The sequence below is a fragment of the Elgaria multicarinata genome, chromosome 4 (assembly GCF_023053635.1).
Source record: "Elgaria multicarinata webbii isolate HBS135686 ecotype San Diego chromosome 4, rElgMul1.1.pri, whole genome shotgun sequence".
Classification (NCBI taxonomy): domain Eukaryota; kingdom Metazoa; phylum Chordata; class Lepidosauria; order Squamata; family Anguidae; genus Elgaria; species Elgaria multicarinata.
Window position 1 is genome coordinate 1,202,217 of NC_086174.1, and position 18,194 is coordinate 1,220,410.

Consider the following 18,194-nt stretch of genomic DNA (forward strand, 5'->3'; position numbering starts at 1 on the left):
ATGCCAACTCTGCCCCTAGCCACAGTGCCAAGCCTGCTCATCTTCCAAGGTTATACGTGTTATCGTCTGCCAGAAATGCCTTTCTGCATTCTGCATAGGGCAAGCAGGCCAGTCCCTACACCAAAGAATAAATGGATACAAATCTGGCATCAGAAGGGGCTGTTTTGAGAAACCAGTCGGAGAAGATTTCTATGACCCAGCACACACAGCTAGTCATATTAAAGTGTCCATTCTTGAACAAAGAAACTTTAAAGAGAGAAGCCACCGTGAAATTCAATTCTATGCCCTGTGGCCTGAATCAAGATAACAGTTTTATACCACTACAGGTATAATGCCAGGATGTTTGCATTATTATCAACAAGGTCGCTGTAATTATTTTACATATGTAACATACAATAAGCTTTAACACAATCATCACAGTATGTGTTTTTTGCATTTCATTTTCCTCTGACCTCACTGCTTACTTTTTTCTCTCTACGACTATGCTTCCTCTACCCTATGCCAACTCAGGATAACACTTTGCGCATCTGATGGCTGCATCTTTACACTGTAAATTCAGGAGCACACAATGAAACTAACACAGACATTCTACATATTTAAGGATATTCCTTAAAGTCAACCCCACTAGCTTAAAAGTTAAGTGTTCACTAATTCAAGGTCTTTCCCTTCTTCTAACAGGTTGTGGCCCATATGGAAAAGGTAAATAAAATATTAAAATATTTTCTTCTGTCGTTCCCAGACTGTGGAATGGCCTGCCAGAGGATACTCATCAACTTAGCAGTCTCTCTGAGTTTAAAACAGCCATAAAGACCAGTCTCTTCTGGCAGGCCTACCCAGGTGAATTTTAAACCTAAGAATTTTAAGATGTTCTGATAGTTATTTTAATATTATATTGGTTTTACACGCTCTTTTAATTAATTTGATGTATTTGATTTATATTGTATTGTACTAATGTTGTTCCCTGCCTCGATCCAAAGGGAGAGCCGGGTAAGAAAGTATTATTATTATTATTATTATTATTATTATTATTAGTAGTAGTAGTAGTAGTAAATAACTTGTGCTAATTTTTAAAAATATATGTTGTGAGTTGCTCCTGCTCACTCCTAACGAGGGACAGATAAAGAGATCCCTTATGTTCTTATATGAAAAATAAGGAGACAAATGCTTGGGAGAACCCTTCCTCTCTCTCTCTGGTTACAAAACTATTCAGTTTAAAGGCAATTCTTCTTCATTGTTCTTCCATCCTTAGTAAGTAGCTGTGGTTCTGCCCACCGGTCTTCTCCAGTGCCTCAAAGACTAAGCCAGTGAACATGGGAGCGTATCCCAACGGCCTCACAATTCTGCTATACTGAGGAGTACACTTATGTTCCCCAGCGTGCCCCTTCAGACACCGTAGGGGTTTTCCCTGTAAGTAGCTCAGTGGCATAAATTATATGAGCAAGACTGCTTGTTGCAGAACATCAGAGGAAACGTTTTGGTTCTCTATTGGACTGTGCAATCCAAGTTGTTCTGAGGTGTTTTGAGGAGAACAAGCACTCTTGCTCATATAATTTATGCCATTGGGCTACTTATAGGGGAAACTCTTGTTCCTAGTGAGAGTGAAACCAAGACCCCACAAACACAACCCCAAATAACGTTTTTGGGATCATGTGCCAGCTGCAATTGCGCATCCAGGGTGGGGGCAGTGGTGGGGCGGGGGCTGCCTTGGCGGGCCTTGTTGTGATTTTAAACACAAATTGTTGTGAACCAACCCTAAGGCTTTTCATAAGTAATTAACAGTTCTCCGCCAGTTAAGTGCCACCGCTGAGCGAGAAAACCTGGCCCAGAGAGGAGGAGGAGGAGGAGAATAATAATAATAATAATAATAATAATAATAATAATAATAATAATAATAATATATTTCTTACCCGCCTCTCCGATTGGATTGAGGCAGGGAACAACAGCAAGCATAAAATACATAAAATACGGATTATAAACGTGGTGCACACTGTTTAAAAACATCCTAAAAGCATCCTAAAAACATTCTAAAAGCATCCTAAAATTCCACTGGATAAGCCTGCCGGAAGAGATCAGTCTTGGCAGCCTTCTTGAATGCTAAAAGAAGTGGGGCTGCCGGTCACGCTCCGTTGCTGACAGGTTTCCTACTGGCCCTAAGCAAATGAGCTCGAATCTGGCCCTGGGAGCGGAGGCTGGCTAAGCCCCACCATCACTGCTGCATGTTTCCTGCCGGCTCAGTTGTCCAGGAGTTAGAAACTTTGAACCTGAAAGCAGAACACCTTGCCGCTCCCACCCCAGCGCAACACAAGGAATGGTGGGGCTGTTCTCTGGCCAGCGGGTTTCAAGGGCAGCCTGAGTGCTGCCTGCCTTCTCCGCCATGGCTTGGCCTCTCTGCAGATGTGGGGTGCACACCAAACCCCGACTCAGCTGGGGGTCCCCCACGCTCTCTGACTAATCGACCCCCGGCAGGGAGTATTCGGGGGCAACCCTGGCCAAACACATGAGACTTCCCAGGAATTCACTCTGACGGTTTTCTCCAGGGAGGAAGGCCTCTATTCTCAGAGCCACGAGCCTCCGTGACACCCTCCTCCCCGCCAGCCTCCTCCTTGGCCGCTGGCAAGACGACGTCTCATTTTTAGCTTACTTGCATGGAGCCTCTCGGATCTCTGGAACGGCTTTTTCCCCAGGACTGGCAGGGAGGGCTCAGGTTTAAGAGAGGGAGAGGAGCTGGAAGTAGAGTTCTGGGAGCTGCTGGAATGTCCATCAGACTGCTTTCCTTCCCAGGCTGCAACGAAAAAGAGAAAACGTTCCAATTAAGACAGGTACTCAGTACAACACTTTAGCAAAACTGGCCATCACACTGCTAGCTCTCTCCCACTTCAGGCTACTGGTTGTGTGGGTATCATGTGTCAAGTGGGAGCAGTAAGTTTTCAGAAGAAAAAAAATCAACAGAAAAGCTCTTTCCAGCTTTAACTCTTCAGGGTCACAGTCAATGCCATCCCTTCATAATTTCTGGAAACTTGAGATCTGTACCTGTCTGACGTGGCGGCAGGCGGCTTCCTATGCTCCTACGTGCCTCAGAGTTGCAGCACCCAAAGGACATCATGCAACACCCATTCTCCTCCTGACTGATCATGGGGTTCATTCCTATTCAGAACCACCTCCTCCTCCTCCTCCTCCTCCTCCTCCCTCCTATTTCCCTCCAAATGTCCTGTTTTAACATGGGAAACACACTCTTCGCTAGGTGCTTCTGGGCAAACCGAGGCCTAGGGGAAACCTCATTTTCAAGAAGCAATTTGCTCGCTTCAAATGGAAAAAAGGTGTTCGGTGCTAGCCAGTGGCTTGGTCTCCATTTCTTGCCGGACACCTCCTCCCAGTCCTGATGAGGCCAAGGGGACCATGAGAAGTACTCACTAGGAAAGGTTTTTTTTGGGGGGGGGAGGCACTCCACCCCCGGGCCTCTTACCGGGTTTCCCAGGTGTGGAATGGCCGGCTGCCTTTGAGTGCTGCGGCTGCAGGAGGTGGTGGTTGGAGGAGACCGGCCCGCTGGCTCGGCACTGCTGCTGCTTGCGCTGCTTCTGCTTCAGGGCCTAGGAAGAGAGGGATGGGCGAGGCAGCAGGGCCTTCTGGAGCCTACAGAACGTGGCGGAATGCCCTCTCTGCGGGTGGAATGCCCTCCCCAGGGACGCCTGCCTGGCCCCATCTTCTGGGTTAGTTCCAGCATCACATCAAGGGATGACTTTCCCCGGAGGAGCATGGCCAGGTTGTGTTTTCCATGCTGCTCTCTTGTGGAGAGGGAGGTGACCTCTGTTCTCCCACCAACTACTTTATACCGATCTTGGCTGCTGCTCTGTTTTGCCTTTCTTTGACTGTTACTGATGGGACTGCTTCACTATTGTGTTGTTAGCTGCTTTGAATTTCTCTCTCAAAAGAAAAGTGGGATTTGGGGGCATATCTATAGGGCAGCCTCCGGCAGCAAAAACCAGAGCCGGGTTCTTTTTAGGTATCCATTGTAAATTGCTGGCATCTCTTTCCTCGCAGGGAGTCACGGGCTAAGATGGACGGTGAAGCTCCCGGAGTTCTCTGCCTCTCTGGATGCTTCCAGACAACGCTTTCGTCACATCACTGCTCTGCCTCAGCCATGGGGCTTTACGTGGGGTTCAGGCATTGTCATCATCGTCCACGCCTAACCCCCCGCCCCATGTTTCCCCACGGCTTCTTCCATCTTTTTTCTTACCAGGAAAAAAACACGGTTAAGGAAGAGAAGAAGACAGAATAGCGTCATAAGAGCCTTTGGATGGCAAGTGTGAGGAGCACTACGTATTTGGGTCTGACCATGCATCTCTTTTCTATAACATGTCGGGAATCATAGAATCATAGAATAGCAGAGTTGGAAGGGGCCTACAAGGCCATTGAGTCCAACCCCCTGCTCAATGCAGGAATCTACCCTAAAGCATCCCAGACAGATGCTTGTCCAGCTGCCTCTTGAAGGCCTCCAGTGTGGGAGAACCCACAACCTCCCTAGGTCACTGATTCCATTGTCGCACTGCTCTAACAGTCAGGAAGGTTTTCCTGATGTCCAGCTGGAATCTGGCTTCCTTTAACTTGAGCCCGTTATTCCGTGTCCTGCACTCTGGGAGGATCGAGAAGAGATCCTGGCCCTCCTCTGCATGACAACCTTTCAAGTATTTGAAGAGTGCTCTCATGTCGCCCCTCAATCTTCTCTTCTCCTGGCTAAACATGCCCACTTCTTTCAGTCTCTCTTCATAGGGCTTTGTTTCCAGACCCCTGATCATCCTGGTTGCCCTCCTCTGAACACGCTCTGTTAGATTCAGGGCCATGCTTAAGTTTGCTTATTAATGAGAAATCTTGAGACAAACAAGATGTTTGCAAAGGTGTTAATTCTTAACTTGATAGCTTAGCAAGAAAGAATGAGGCGGGGGGGGGGGGGGAATTGCAGAGTCGTATGCTAAAGGGAACTTCACACCAAGGGATTCAGGGGGAAAGAAGGACTTTCTCTCTCTACCAACTATGGCCACTGTCTGATCTAGCACTTCTCTGAAGCATCCAACTATGTGGAAAAACTCTGCACCTTGGAAGTTCCAGAGGGGAGAAGACACCTGCCAAGGGACTGCCTTCTATCCTACCAGCACTGATTAATTGGCCGTGCAATTTCACTGCTGATTAGGAAACAGGATCCAACTGGGTTATCTAAGGCCTTTGTCGTGATACACGACTGCATGGAACAGGCTTCCGCAAACTGATGCCTTCCTGATGTGTTGGATTACAACTCCCATCGCCCCTTCCAGCCAGCTTGGCCAGGAATGGTGGAAGTCACAATCCAAGACACCTGGAAGGCACCAAGTGGTAGAAGGCTGACCCAGAGGAAGCCCCCCAAAAGAAAGGGTGGCATGTGCTCTCTTTCTTTTGCCATGGGCACAAGGCCAGGGTCAGAGCAAGGCACACCCACGTTCCCCGACTACTGTCGGCTTGAGGGGCGGAAAGGCAAGGCTGGGCCCTCGCAACAGCGAACCAAAATGCTGGAGATAGCGACTCTCCACGCAGAGGAAGCTACGGAGGGAGAAGCAGGAGGAGGCAAGGAGCGGGAGGGCTGGAGGGCTCTGGCAAAGGAAGGGAGCCAGGATGCTTTAGCAGAGCAAGGTGCCCCACCCCCACCCCCACCCCTCACGGGGAATCTTCTGCATGCACAGGGGAAGACGCAAGAAGGGCAAGGAAGGGATCCGGAGGATTGCTGTGAGTCAAAAGAGAAGGGGGTCACTCAAAACGGGAACCCAGGGCAAAGGGTCTCAGGAGAGGCAGCCACCGCCTTTCCGAGTCAGAGGGGAAAATAACTTTTGAATTCTCCCCTTTGGAATGCAGGACTCAGATGCCGCGAACACAGTTGTCTTGAGAAAATATCCAACATCGCAGCTCACATAGGATGGGGCGGGGGGGGGGGGGGGAGACAAACCAGGAGACAAAAAGAAGCTGAAGAAACCGGAGGAAGGGCCGGGGCTCCGGGCAGACACAAGCAGCCCTGATGGGACACCGTCTGTCTGGCAGCAGCAGCAGCAGCAGGCAAGAGGCAGCAAGGGCAGTTTGGATGCATTTCTATCTAGGTACGTTTTGGAGAGCCAAGGGTAAAGCAGGGTTATAACTTCAGGACTTCAGTCTGCTTTACACCTGAACAGAAAGAGCAAACGGTCTCCCGTGCCCATCCGCTGATTGACGGCTCGCGCTTGAGTGTGCCTGCCACGCGTGAGGCTGGGGCTGCAAAGGGAACCCGGAGCCAGCTTCCTGGTGACCATCGCGTCTGCTGGAGAGTGGCGGAGGAGCAAGAGGGTGGGGTGGGCATAGCAACAGCAAGGACACGCCTAACACCTATGGCACGGGGCAAGGCCAGTGCCATAGGTTCGGAAGCTGCAGCTCGTGCAAAATGCAGCGGCCAGATTGATTTCGGGAACCAGAAGGTTCGACCATAGAACACCTGCTCTGGTCCGCTTGCACTGGCTGCCTGTACGTTTCCAAGCCCAATTCAAGGTGCTGGTTTTGACCTATAAAGCCTTACACGGCTTGGGACCACAATACCTGGCGGAACTCCTTTTTATTCTCTCAGTATTTTAACACTTAATTTTAACTTAAATTTAAATCTTACTGTTTTAACTCTGTATTTTAATCTTATATCAATTTTGCTGCGTGGTTTTATCCTGGTTGTGCTTTTTATGCTGTATTTTGTAATTGTGCTTTTAACCTGTTGGTTGTTTTATTGTGGTTTTAATTTCTGTGAACCACCCAGAGAGCTTCGGCTATTGGGCGGTATAAAAATGTAATAATAAATAAATAAATAAATAAATAAACTCCTCTCCCGACGTGAATATACCCGGTCACTACGTTCAACATCTAAGGTCCTCCTCCGGGTGCCTACTCCGAGAGAGGCTCGGAGTGTGGCAACGAGGGACAGGGCCTTTTCGGTGGTGGCCCCCAGACTGTGGAATGATCTCCCTGATGAGGCTCGCCTGGCGCCAACGCTGCTATCTTTCCGGCGCCAGGTTAAGACTTTCCTCTTTGCCCAGGCGTATGGCGGCACGTCTTAATCACCCAAATGTTTAGCTTTTTTTAAAAACGGTTTTTAATGCTTTATGTGTGTGTATGCTCTGTGTTTTAGAATTTTAAATTTTGTATACTCATTTTTATCTCAATTTTAAAATTTCTGTAAACTGCCCAGAGAGCCCTGGCTATGGGAGCGGTATATAAGTGCAATAAACAAACAAATAAATAAATAAATAAATAAGGCAAGCCCCCGGGCAGGAAGGCTCTCGCCAACCCACAGATGGCACAAAAGGCCAAGCCCAGCTGATCCCTCCACTTACCTGCTTCAGTGCTTTTTTGCTGAGTTTCTGAGATGATGAGATGACTTTACCTGATGGGATGGAAGGAGACGGGCAGCCTGGCTGAGGGGGGGACACTTGTGAGAGCCTGGTTGATACTAGAGAAACAAGAACAGAAAAAGGAGAAGAGGAAGTTAAGCAAGCAGGCCAAGAGGAAAACCAACTGTTGCCTCAGGCTGGAGAGCCTGGGGCCTGGAAATGGCTTCGCCTGCCCCAGAGGCACACCAGCAAGTGACCCCCATCCCTCCCTCCAGGCTCACCCAGGGAAGATGGCTCTCCATTGGAAGAATGGCTAAAACAGCGTCTTAAAGCACATGTGCTTTGCCCCTTGAGAACAAGAGGAAACACCAAGCGTGGTGGCGGAGTCCACTCAAACGTCCACCTCCAAAACTCTGGCTAAATCTCCTGGCAATCAGGCTCCAGCACAGGGAGGGGTGGGAGGCAAGGACCCCCCGTGGGCTCTGCTGCCGAGACCAGCGCCTTTGGCCGCCTCCTCTCCCTGAACTGTCTCCATCCAGCTGTCGCTCACAAGGGCAGGTGTGTTGCCAACACCTACGCCAACACCACGCTGTGCCAGAACTGGCAACACAAGCTGGGATTAGGAGGCTCCTTTCCGGACTCAAGAAAAGCCCCCACTACAAGGACCCAAAGACCACCAGCACTGCAGTGCTCGGTTTTACCCTGGTTGTGCCTTTACATAGTATTTTTATTGTGCTTTTATACTGTGGTTTGTTTTATACTTTGATTCATGTCGGATGGTTTTTAACTTTTCTGGACCACCAAGAGAGCTTTGGCTATTGGGTGGTATAGAAATGCAATAAATTAATAAATTAATAGTGGAACCAGGTCTCGCAGGGAAACAGTGCCCGCACTTTCTTAGCAGGGTTGCTGATGTCCTCAGCAGCCTCCCTCAGAAACTTCCTGTCTGCTCTCAGCTTAGCTGCCGATTTACACATTTTATTTATTTATTTATTACATTTTTATACCACCCAATAGCCGAAGCTCTCTGGGTGGTTCACAGCAGCTGGAGGAAATGAATTGTGTGGTGTAGTGGCTAGAGAGTGTCAGACTGGGAGTCAGGGGATCCGGGTTCTAGCCCCCACTCGGCCCTGGATACTCACTGTGTGACCCTGACTCTCAGCCCAACCTACCTCACAGGGTTGTTGTTGTGAGGATAAAATGGAGAGGAGGAAGAGGATTAGGTACACCGCCTTCGGTTCCTTGGAGGAAAAAGGCGGGATATAAATGTAATAAATAAAATAAATTTACCCCTGTGAGGTAGGTTTATCTGGTTGAGCTTTTATATTGTATTTTATATTATGGTTTTATACTGTTGTTTTATACTTTGAATGGTTTTAATTTTTGTGAACCGCCCAGAGAGCTCCGGCTATTGGGCGGTATAGAAATGTAATTAATAAATAAAAATAAATATTAATATATTGCAATGCAAGAGATTTGTGGTGGCTTGGTCTTGAATGGGTCATAGAATCATAGAATAGCAGAGTTGGAAGGGGCCTACAAGGCCATCAAGTCCAACCCCCTGCTCAACGCAAGAATACATTGGGCTTTAAGACCCAACAGCTTTGCAAAAGATCTGCTAGAACTGGTGTGTTAACGTGCCTGAATTTTTGGATATTCCTTGAAGGCCCAAAAGAGTGAGAGCCTGCATTTTACACCGCTGGAAACCACATGTCAGCCTATCACATGCGGATCACCCTCCTGGCTGAATCTATTACGCTTGTCTCCTCTGTCTCATCTACCCCTTCCTGAACTACCTGGGCTGGTGGACTCATGTGCTGTTCTCACCCCAATAGACCAAATACAATAGCAGAGACTAGAACGGCTTTATCTGAGGGCCAGACTTTATGTCTGCATTGCTTTCAAAGCTTAGCTGGCTTTTTATATATTATTATATTTAGAGTTAACTTATCTCCAAGGAATCCAATAACAATAGGATGTCATATGCCTGAAAATTCTAAGGCAGAGCCTCCAAGGGCACACGATGCAGCCACCTTGCTGAAGCTAAGCAGGGCTGGGTCGAGTCTGTTCCTGGATGGGGAGACCACCTAGGAACCACCACTGCTCCTAGGGTGGCCATGTTGTCAGGTATAGGTTTCAGCAAGGCCACTGAGGCCTTGCAAGTTGTAGTTAGATTTATTTAGAACTAGTGCAAACTTATCAGAGTTCTCACAGGAGTGGATTTACCTACCTACCTCAGCCTTGAGACTGCAAGGCTTCTCTGGGAAATGGATAGAGGGTTTAGAAAGGCAGGTTGTTGTTGTTGTTGTTGTTGTTGTTGAAGGAGTCACTCAAATTGTAGCATCATCTTGGTGGGCTGAGCTGTGCCGGCCTGTTTGGACATGGGCATGGCTTACGGGCCAGAGCCCCTGTCTGTCAAGTGGTTTGAAAGAGGCCCACGCCTCCCTTTATAAGCTTGAGTAAAAGCAAGGAGCCTTTGCTAGGATCATCTTTCGACTCCTGGCCTGAACCCCTCCCTGTCCGGATACATCACCGTTTGGGACTTTGGAAGCATTCTGCACATGGACTTACTAAGGACTGTGCCATGAAATGTACTGTGAGGCTTTTCATAGACCTGAACTCGCATTTGCTGTGGACTGTGTGTTTTGTTTTGTGGTCAGCTCAGCATAGCGGCAGGCTGGGATTGATCATGACTGTTGGACTTTTCCTCTGCCAGCTCCGGTGGCGGGGCGTTCCCAGTGCTAAAGCAGAAGCACAGGAGCTCTTGTGCCTGAGATTTTTACCCACCCCGTGATCTTGTTTAGGCTTTGGCCATGTTCCCTGAGTAACCAAGGTGGGGCCGCGTTTGGTCCAGCTCCCTTGGGATGGTTTGTTAAGCCTTTCAAGAATTCCCCATTGTGATTGCCTGAAGAAACGTATCAGGAATGTCCCCCCTCCCTTGGTCGGGTTTGGAACCTGTTTTTGGAACCATTGAGATGGCAACTAGGAAACCAGCTTGTTATTATAGTGAGTAGCATTTTGACTGTACGTTATCTTGGAAGCCTAAAGCTTTCTGACCATCTATCAGCTTTAAGTATTTCTGACGTGTGTAACCATTAAGATTTTCATTGTGGGATTTCCTCCAATAAAAGAAGTCTCACTGATTTGGTGTCCTGTGTCAGTTTGCCAGCACATGTGAATGCTGGAGGAAATAGGAAACACAACATATGTGTCCTATGAAGGGCAGTTCTCTATTTATTTGCAGTATTTTAATGCTGCTCCTCAGCCAAAAAGGCTCCCAGAACAGCTAACAAACAATTACACAAACAGTCACTGCCAAGAGACTCATAATCTAAAGAGACACAACACTTGAGGAAAGAGGGAAGAGGGGCATGAGAAAAGGTCCTGCTCCACCTCACGCAGTACAGCCTGCGGGAATCGCTGCTGGTGATGGCAGTTGAGCGGAAAGGAGCCTTGTTGAGGGAGACCTCCGGCCTGCCTGTGGAGTGCGGGGCTACATTCTCTCTATCGCTATGCCCACCCCACCTTGTGCCTTTGCAGACACCTTGTATGGTCCCAGCTGTCCAATCCTGCAGAGCAGAACCTGAAAGGCCTTCCCAGTCCAGCTCCTAAGGAGAGTCTTCCCCTAGAGACAACTTGTGATGGGCCAACCTTGCAGGATGCCTTACGTCTGATCCTTGCATCTGTCACGCCCCCTTCCCCCATGAGTTGCTGTGGTCCCATAGAGAGAGAGGTTATGGCTGGGCTTTGATCCAATTGATTAGCCTACACCTGGACAGTATCTTCCCTGTCTTCATCTCCCGGATTCTCTGGTTCCTTCCCTGCCACTTTGCACTGTCCCTCCTCATCAGATTCTTGAGTCCATGTTTCCATGTTTTCAGCCAAGGTACAAGGACCAATCCTGACAAATATTAATAAGGCTCATCATCACCTTTATCTAACGATAGACTTCAAACCAATCTGGACACTACAGATTGGCTTGTCCTGCAGGGAACCCACAGGGCAAAATAAGGTTCTTGCCCAGAACAGCCTGTCCATAGCTCAGTGTGACAGAGCACATGCTTTGCATGCACAAGGTCTCAGGTTCGATCCCCGTTTTCTCTAGGTAGGGCTGGAAAGATCTGCCTGAAGCCCTGGAGAGGTGCTGCTGCCTGTTAGTGTTGACAATACTGGGCTAGATGGGCCATAGAATCATAGAATAGCAGAGTTGGAAGGGGCCTACAAGGCCATCGAGTCCAACCCCCTGCTCAATGCATCCCTGACACATGGTTGTCCACCCGCCTCTTGAAGGCCTCTAGTGTGGGAGAGCCCACAACCTCACTAGGTAACTGATTCCATTGTCGTACTGCTCTAACAGTCAGGAAGTTTTTCCTGATGTCCAGCCGGAATCTGGCTTCCTTTAACTTGAGCCCGTTATTCCGTATCCTGCACTCTGGGAGGATCGAGAAGAGATCCTGGCCCTCCTCTGTGTGTCAACCTTTTAAGTCTTTGAATGCTTCCTATGCTCCTATGGACATCCAAGATGGCAGCAATCAATGCAGCATGACCAGATAGCCAGTTTGGCTGGACTGGGGCTGCAGACCATGGGACGCTCCAAGGCTGGCCACGTGCTCCAAACAAGGCCAGAGCAGCCTTACCCAACCTGATGCTCTCCAGGCGTTTTGAACAGCAGCTCCCAGGATTCCTGACTACTAGTCATACTGGTTATGATGGGAGTTGAGGTCCAAAACATCTGGAGGGCACCAAGTTGGGTGAGGCTGTCTGGTCAAGCTCTGTCTTCCACAATAAGGATGGTGTCCTTAAAGGGCTTGCACTTTTTCTTGGGAGTCTTGCAGTATTTCTATGGTGCTCAGAGACTTCTCAGCTGTCCCCCTGGTGAAGGAGCCTGGGTGACTGATGGTTGCCAAGTTCTGGGCCGCCGGCTCTGGGGCTTGAGTCAGGAAGTGCAATCCTCCTCCTCTGCTGGTTCCATGTCTGACTCTCTCACCCCAACATGCTGAGTTTTCACTTTTCCTTCATAATATTTATTTATTGCATTTCTGCCCAATAGCAGGAGCTCTCTGGGCGGTTCACAAAAATTAAGAACATTCAAAGTATAAAACAACAGTATAGAACCATAATATAAAATGCAATATAAAAGCTCAACCAGATAAAAACAGCAGCAATGCAAAATTACAAATTTAAAACACCACGTTAAAATTTATTTATAGATTGTTAAAATGTTGGGCGAATAAAAAGGTCTTCTTCACCTGGCGTCTAAAAGCATATAATGTAGCTGCCAAGTGAACCTCCTTAGGGAGCTCATTCCACAGCCAGGGTGCCACAGCAGAGAAGGCCCTGCTCCTGGTAGCCACATGCCTCGCTTCCTTTGGCAGGGGCTCGCGGAGAAGGACCCCTGAGGATGACCTTAGGGTCTGGGCAGGTACATACGGGAGGAGGCGTTCCTTCAGATAGCCTGGCCCCAAGCCGTATAGGGCTTTAAACGTTAATACCAACACTTTGATGTACAGCCATGCCCTGATTCTATGTCCTCAATGGTGAATATCTCTGCCCTGTTCCACTTCAATCGTAGAACGTTCACTACGCATTGACAATGATACCACATCACATCTTAACATTAACAAGAGCCCTGATGCTGGATCAGTCCAAAGGTCCATGTAGTCCAGCATTCTGTTCACACAGAGGCCAACCAGCTGCCCATGAGAAACCCACAAGTAGGACACAAGAGCAACAGCACCCACCCTCCCATGTTCCCCAGCAACTTGTGTTCACAGGGATTCTGCCTCTTGTACACATTCCTCTGTTCACATTACGCTCCCTCTGTTAATCTTGGAGAGCTCCTTGGTAGCACTGATGGTGCTATATATAAAAATAAATAAGTAAATAAATAAATAATACTAGAAACAGCCATAAGGGTTTTTAGGTCAACTCTATAAAGCACCAGCATTGCCCCTGCTATTGACTGTACCCATTTCCCCGTAATGGCTGACCCCACATCACCGCTAGAACAGGCACCTTCCCAGATAATGCCCAGCCTGGATCAAAGGCTGCCAGCCAGAAACCAGATGGAAGCTATCTCAGCTCTTTGGAGGGCCGCAGGGCCACTGAAGTAAACAATACTCCCCAGCAGGGAATAGCTTGGAGCTACGGATCAAAACCTTCCATGGAACAGGGCCAGGCTCAAGAGGCCCACGTCCACTCTCCTCTCCTGCAGCAAGGAGATTGTAGGGGTATGATTTTTTCCTAGTGCCACACTATTCCTTTCCTATAAATGTATGTGCATGTCATAATTGTAGACTGCTCCCTGCTTCGGTGAAAATGGAAATCAACTCTCTGTAAACACACCACAAACAGCTACTCTTGCACACCTCAGCTGCTGTTAGAGGTGAGAAAAGTGGTGTTGGCCTTCTCCCTCTCTTCAAAAGGCAAGATACACATCCCTGTTTCTTCACTAGAATGTCTTTGGGCTTACAAAATCTTTAAAGCACTTTGGACGCTGCCCACCGCCATTGTCTCTGGACTTCCACATCCTTCTTAACATCAGGCAGCCAAAACTATTATTTCTGCATTTTACCCAAACAAGACATTGGAGGCAGTTCAGAGATCTTTGTGCAAATCAACCCCCTCTGACCCCACAATGCAATATATTCCTACCCACCAACCCAGACAGAGAGAGAGAGAGAGAGAGAGAAAACGAACAGAATCAGTTCAGATTTAGTATCCTCGAACTCAGCTTATCCAATCCCTTTTCCTAAAGCAGGATTGTTATAAACCTGCTGAAGTGAGGGAGTGCGGACACTCCCTTTTATAGAACCTCACAGCCTCCTCCTCAGAGCCTTGACTCAGAGGTAACAGGCTGCCAGCAGCCCTAGACTCTCTGCCCCCTAAGGTAAAGGGCACTGGGGTGTTTTTTTTGGGGGGGGGGATGTCTCAAGATGGCATGAGGTCCATGACACCTCCACCCAGTCCTTGAGGCATGGGTTTCTTTAAACCTCTCTATACCCACTCCACACCGATCAAAAAAATCCAGGAACATCTAGACCTAATGGATTATGTGTCAACTCTCCCCTGGCACATGGGGAATACTTCTTGTATGAACACCCCCCTCTTGAATAGCAATGTTTTTAAAATTATATCTACGAGCTACTTTGTTTTAAATGAACTCACCTGGAGTGATCAGACCCTGAAAGTTAAATAAGAATATCATGTAACTGAGTCTTAAAAGGGCAGAACATACCGGAGAACACAGAAACGTTAGCGCTTAACAACTCTGCAAGAATGGCTAGAACATGAAGATAACCAGATGTGCTAGAAGTTCAGAGAAATATTTTTTGACATGCTACAGCACAGCTGGATTTGAACACAGAAACAGGGCAGGGCCCATCTAAATCAAATGAGGAACTGGGAGGGCAGGAGTTTGGAGGGCACAGGGCAAAATATTTCACTAAGAAAATATAAATAAATGTGCAGTTACATCTTGATGCAAGACTCATACTTCATTTATTTTGTTTTTCCTCCAAGGAACCCAAAGCAGAATCATACATGACCCTCCATCTCTCAATTTTATCCTCCCAACAACCCTGTGAGGTAGGTTAGGCTGAGAGACAGTGACTGGTCCAAAGTCACCCACTGAGCTTCATGGCAGGGGGTTGGACTCGGTGGCCTTATAGGCCCCTTCCAACTCTACTATTCTATGATTCTATGACTCTTCCAAGCCCCAGTCCAAAACGAGAACACCAGACACTTTTGGTGAACAAGATGGCAGCTATCAAGAGCCAGACAGGCAACAGTCTAGAAGCGCAACTTCTCATCCCAAGCCTTTGGGAGGATAAAGTAAGTTAACAAGGATGTGCCTACACTTGAAGGGGGTGCCAACGGAGCCATGCCTGTCAAAACAAATGATGGAATCTGTCCGTCTAGCCTCTGCAGCAGAGATTTTCTAGGGAGGTACGCTGGGATATCTACGGTAGAAGAGCAACTGAAGTATGCAAGCAGGCTTAGGAGTCAATTTATCTGCTTGACCGGGACTGCTTGAGAGTGTGGCTCCCAGGGGATTTGCAAGGTTCCTTATTCATACAACTTCCACCTGCAATATGTGGCTATAGTAGCCAAAAGGCATGAAGCTCCTGCACCGGAGAGCTGGAATAACGGCCTGGGATAAATTCAGGAAAGTGATCACAGCAGCAAACCTCTTCTTTGGCAGGCTGCGCTCTATGTTGACATCTGATTGGTGGGAGATTCAGGACAGGTAAGAGGAGGAATTCTTTTCACACAGCACATAGTTAAACTATGGAACTTGCTACCACAAGATGTTATAATGGTCACCTATTTCGATGGCTTTCAAAGGGGGTTGGATAAATTCCTGGAGGAGAAGGCTGTCAATGGCTACTAGTGCTGATGGCTTTGTGCTATCACCAGTATCTGATATGCACCAGTTGCTGAGGAACATGGGTGGGAGGGTGCTGTTGCAGCATGTCCTGCTCGTGGGGTCCTGGTTGATAGCCAGTTGGCCACTGTGTGAACAGAGTGCTGGACCAGATGGACCCTTGGTCTCAGCCACCAGGCCAATGCCTCAGTCCCACTCTGAACAGCATCCAGTTATTAGCCATATTCCAGCTTGCACAATGTTTATTCCACAATTAATTTTGAACGGATTTCCTGGCTTGGACCCCACTATTCTCCCCACACCTACTGTATCTTCTTATGTCCCACTCTGGAGCGTGTTCAGAGGAGGGCAACCAGGATGATCAGGGGTCTGGAAACAAAGCCCTATGAAGAGAGACTGAAAGAACTGGGCATGTTTAGCCTGGAGAAGAGAAGATGGAGGGGAGACAAGATAGCACTCTTCAAATACTTAAAAGGTTGTCACACAGAGGAGGGCCAGGATCTCTTCTCGATCCTCCCAGAGTGCAGGACACGGAATAACGGGCTCAAGTTAAAGGAAGCCAGATTCCGGCTGGACATCAGGAAAAACTTCCTGACTGTTAGAGCAGTACGACAATAGAATCAGTTGCCTGGTGAGGTTGTGGGCTCTCCCACACTCGAGGCCTTCAAGAGGCAGCTGGACAGGGATGTCAGGGATGCTTTAGGGTAGATTCCTGCATTGAGCAGGGGGTTGGACTCGATGGCCTTGTAGGCCCCTTCCAACTCTGCTATTCTATGATTCTATGTGATTTCCAAATGCTCCTCAGAGCATCTAACCCTCCAAAGACTGCCCACGTCCCAGAACTCCCCGCTCCAAACTGTCACGCTCTAGCAAACCATCAGCTTCTGACTGCAGCAGCGGCCCTTGCAAGCCTGCTTGGTCCAGCAGCTACAGCCACTTGCACGGATGATGAAGGTGGCAAAGCTACTAAAACGTCTTACAAAAGAGAGAGCAAAGAGAAGCTTCTCTATTGCCAAAACGTACAATAATGCCAACTTCCTTCACGCCAGACCCCACGTTCCACAAATAGGAAAGCCACATTTCGTCGCAAGCAGAAATGCATTCTTCAAAGCACAAGTGTTCTTTGATGAAGCCACCACAGCCAACCAACTGAAGAGTCACCTGGGCCCACATCAGCAACTGACTCAAGATGGTACCCGGTTAGGTTAAGATGAAGTTATAGGGAAGACAACATGGGGGTCCCTGGAACACTAGCGGGGCGGCTCTTCCTTTAGCCCCCCAGCCGTAGGCTCAAAGTCTGGTCTGCCTGGAGGAACGCACAGGAAGCCCTCCTCAGCCCAGGTTTGGAGAATGGCGTAAGCCACGGACACGTGTGACGTGGAGACCCTTAGCTGCCATCCCAACCAGGCAGGGCCTTCAGCCTTACCTCTCAACGGAACTTCAGAAAGCTCCTCTTGGGACATGGTTGTTGCAACACTGAAAGCCAGCAAGGTCTGCACTTCTACCACCTGCCCTTGGTTCTTGCAGCACTCTATTGAGGCTCACCGCGGTGGACACGGTTAACTTTTAAGGACTTTCCCTCCCACACCATGAGTTCCTGATTGGCTGTGCCTATAGACGCGGGGCTTGTCTCCATTTCAGAAAGTGTCAGTTTTACTGCTGTCAGACAGCTTTATTTTTGTACATATAAGGAAGTAGGTTGTTGATATGATCTGAAAGGGCTTCCTGTTTTGTACGTATACGAATAACGATGATGCCACATTAAACTAAATGGCAACGCTCAACTAGGATCGGTCCCCCTCCTGCCCCAAGGCACAATGTGCTGGTCAGCTGCTTCCTTTCCCAAACTCTCTTCCCCATGGAAGGAATGGGGCATTCTATGGGGAACCCAGGCACATCAGGCCTTGGCTCTACTAGGTCTGTGTTTACTGCTGTACTCAAAGCAGTTCAGAGGTTAACAATCTTTCGAACACACACACCACCCATGGTTTTGGGCTTCCCCACATGACACTGAAGATGCCACATGACTCTTTGCTTTGGAACAGGGAAAAAAGCTACCTTCACTTTTTCCTAGAACTTGGCATTTAGCGGTGAATCCTTGCTGGCTTGCACACTGCCTTGACCAGCGCAACTTTCAACAAGAGAAAAAGAGCCAGGACAGTAATAACCAGGAAGGGTCTTTGTCAACCTCACCACATCTAAGAACAGCCCTGATGCTGGATCAGACCGAGGGTCTAGTCCAGCACTCTGTTCACAAAGTGGCCAACCAGCTGTCGACCAACAAAGCAGGGCATGGTGCGACAGCACCCTCCCACCCATGTTCCCCAGCAACTGGTGCATACAGACTTACTGCCTCGGATACTGGAGATTGCACTTAGCCATTAGGACTGATAGCCTTTTCTTCCGGGAATTTATCCAACCCCCTTTTAAAGCCATCCCAATGG

The 18,194-nt window shown here is 48.4% G+C and overlaps 2 protein-coding genes across 2 annotated transcripts in view; one reads left to right on the forward strand and one right to left on the reverse strand.

Annotated features, from left to right (window-relative positions):
- ASXL2 (ASXL transcriptional regulator 2) overlaps positions 1-18,194 on the reverse strand; it is a 76,967-nt gene that overhangs the window by 10,515 nt on the left and 48,258 nt on the right. Inside the window, exons 6-8 of the mRNA XM_063123713.1 lie at positions 7,368-7,483; positions 3,464-3,587; positions 2,642-2,782 (exon numbers count right to left, since the gene is read on the reverse strand). Of these exons, the coding sequence (XP_062979783.1) occupies positions 2,642-2,782; positions 3,464-3,587; positions 7,368-7,483 (381 nt within the window). The remainder of the gene's footprint in view (positions 1-2,641; positions 2,783-3,463; positions 3,588-7,367; positions 7,484-18,194) is intronic.
- Positions 1-18,194, forward strand: part of RAB10 (RAB10, member RAS oncogene family) — a 196,742-nt gene that overhangs the window by 4,751 nt on the left and 173,797 nt on the right. The gene's annotated exons all lie outside the window — the stretch shown is intronic.